This window comes from Bison bison, unplaced genomic scaffold (assembly GCF_000754665.1).
Source record: "Bison bison bison isolate TAMUID 2011002044 unplaced genomic scaffold, Bison_UMD1.0 scf7180017862013, whole genome shotgun sequence".
Taxonomy (NCBI): domain Eukaryota; kingdom Metazoa; phylum Chordata; class Mammalia; order Artiodactyla; family Bovidae; genus Bison; species Bison bison.
Window position 1 is genome coordinate 380,905 of NW_011492585.1, and position 1,422 is coordinate 382,326.

At 66.7% G+C, this 1,422-nt stretch overlaps 1 protein-coding gene across 1 annotated transcript in view; it reads right to left on the minus strand.

Moving 5' to 3' along the window:
• Positions 1–359: 359 nt before the first annotated feature.
• Positions 360–1,422, minus strand: part of LOC104983205 (grifin-like) — a 1,507-nt gene continuing 444 nt past the window's right edge. The window contains exons 3-5 of the mRNA XM_010832659.1: positions 1,261–1,420; positions 702–868; positions 360–565 (exon numbers count right to left, since the gene is read on the minus strand). Coding sequence (XP_010830961.1) covers positions 550–565; positions 702–868; positions 1,261–1,420 — 343 coding nt within the window. The 3' untranslated portion in view covers positions 360–549. The remainder of the gene's footprint in view (positions 566–701; positions 869–1,260; positions 1,421–1,422) is intronic.

Here is a 1,422-nt window from a genome sequence, read left to right on the forward strand (position 1 = left end):
GGGACCTTCGGACCAGGAGCCCTCCCCTCTCCTAATCTCATCACCACTTCCACCCCCGCCCCCTAGAGGAGGACTCCCCCCTGAAGGCAGGAGGAGAAGGGGGTGACAGAGGATGAGGTGGTTGGATGGCATCATCGACTCAATGGAAAAGCGTTTGAGCAAACTCCGGGAGGCAGTGAAGGCCAGGGAGGCCTGGCGTGCTGCAGTCCAAGGGGTCGCAAAGAGTCAGACACAACTGAGCAACTGAACAGTAACAACAACCCCAAGCCTGTGTCGATCGCAGCCCCCCAGACCCCTATGTCCTGGGGATGAGTTAAGGGTCAGACCATCCCCAAGACACGGGTCTCAGGGACTTCTGCCCCTGCCCCGCGCCGGCCCACTCCCGTCTCAGCAGCCAAGCTTCTGCGGCCTGCTTAAACTTTATTGGAGGTGGGGCTGAAATGGGGGTCCCAGAACCACAGGGCCCCTCCCCCAGCTTCTCCAGGGTGGGCTTCACTGGATGTGAGAGGGTCAACGGCCAAGGCTCGATCCTGGGACTTCCAACACAGCTCAGTAGCCCCCAGCCCTGCAAGCATTGGGCCCCCACCTCAGCTCCAGCCCCGCCCGCCGTCCCCACCCCGTCCCCCCGCCCAGCACAGGCGTACAGACCCTCCCAGGCGGGTGGGATCCCGGGTGAGGATGCTCCGCGGGCAGAACGTTACCCCCAGCTCAGGCCTTTCCTGGCCAGCTCCACCTGGGCCAGGCGGTGGTCGCTCAGCACCTGCACCCTCGTGATGGCGGCCAGCGGCCTGTGGCGGTGGGCGAACTGGAGGACCTTGTGCTCCTGGGCATGGACGTGGAAATGCTCCGCGTCCGAGCTGACCTCCATCTGGGGACAGGCGGGCGCGGGGTCCCCTCAGCACGCGGAGCCCCCGTCATGCAGGCCTGCCCCCTGGGGGTTCAGAGCCCCAGCTGGGGCCCCTTCCCCTCGCCTCAGAGCTGTGGCTAGCAGCCAGGGGGTGCAGCCCCAGACCCAGCAGGGAGACTGCCGAACTGGCTGTCCCCTGTAAGCATCTGCAATCAGCCCCCCACTCAGCCAAAGCCCCAGCGGGGACAGCGGGGCTGCTGGAAGCCGGGGGCACGGGGCGCCTCGGCGCAAAGCAGCAGATGGCCCTGGTGCGTCCACAGATGGCGCCCCCGCCTCTCTGCCCCAGCCCACGGGCCTCCCCCTCCCGCCACGCAGGTTCCCCCACCTCCCAGGGGATCGCCCCAGCACCTCACCTCAAAGGGCTCCCCGAGCACCAGCGGGAAGACGCTGGATGCCTCCTCCTGGCCCCAGCGACCGCCCTGGAAGGCGTTGGCCACCATGGTGGCGCTGGAGAACCGGGGCTTGATGTGGAAGACGATGTCGCCCGTCTCGGACAGGAAGTTGATCTCAAACCT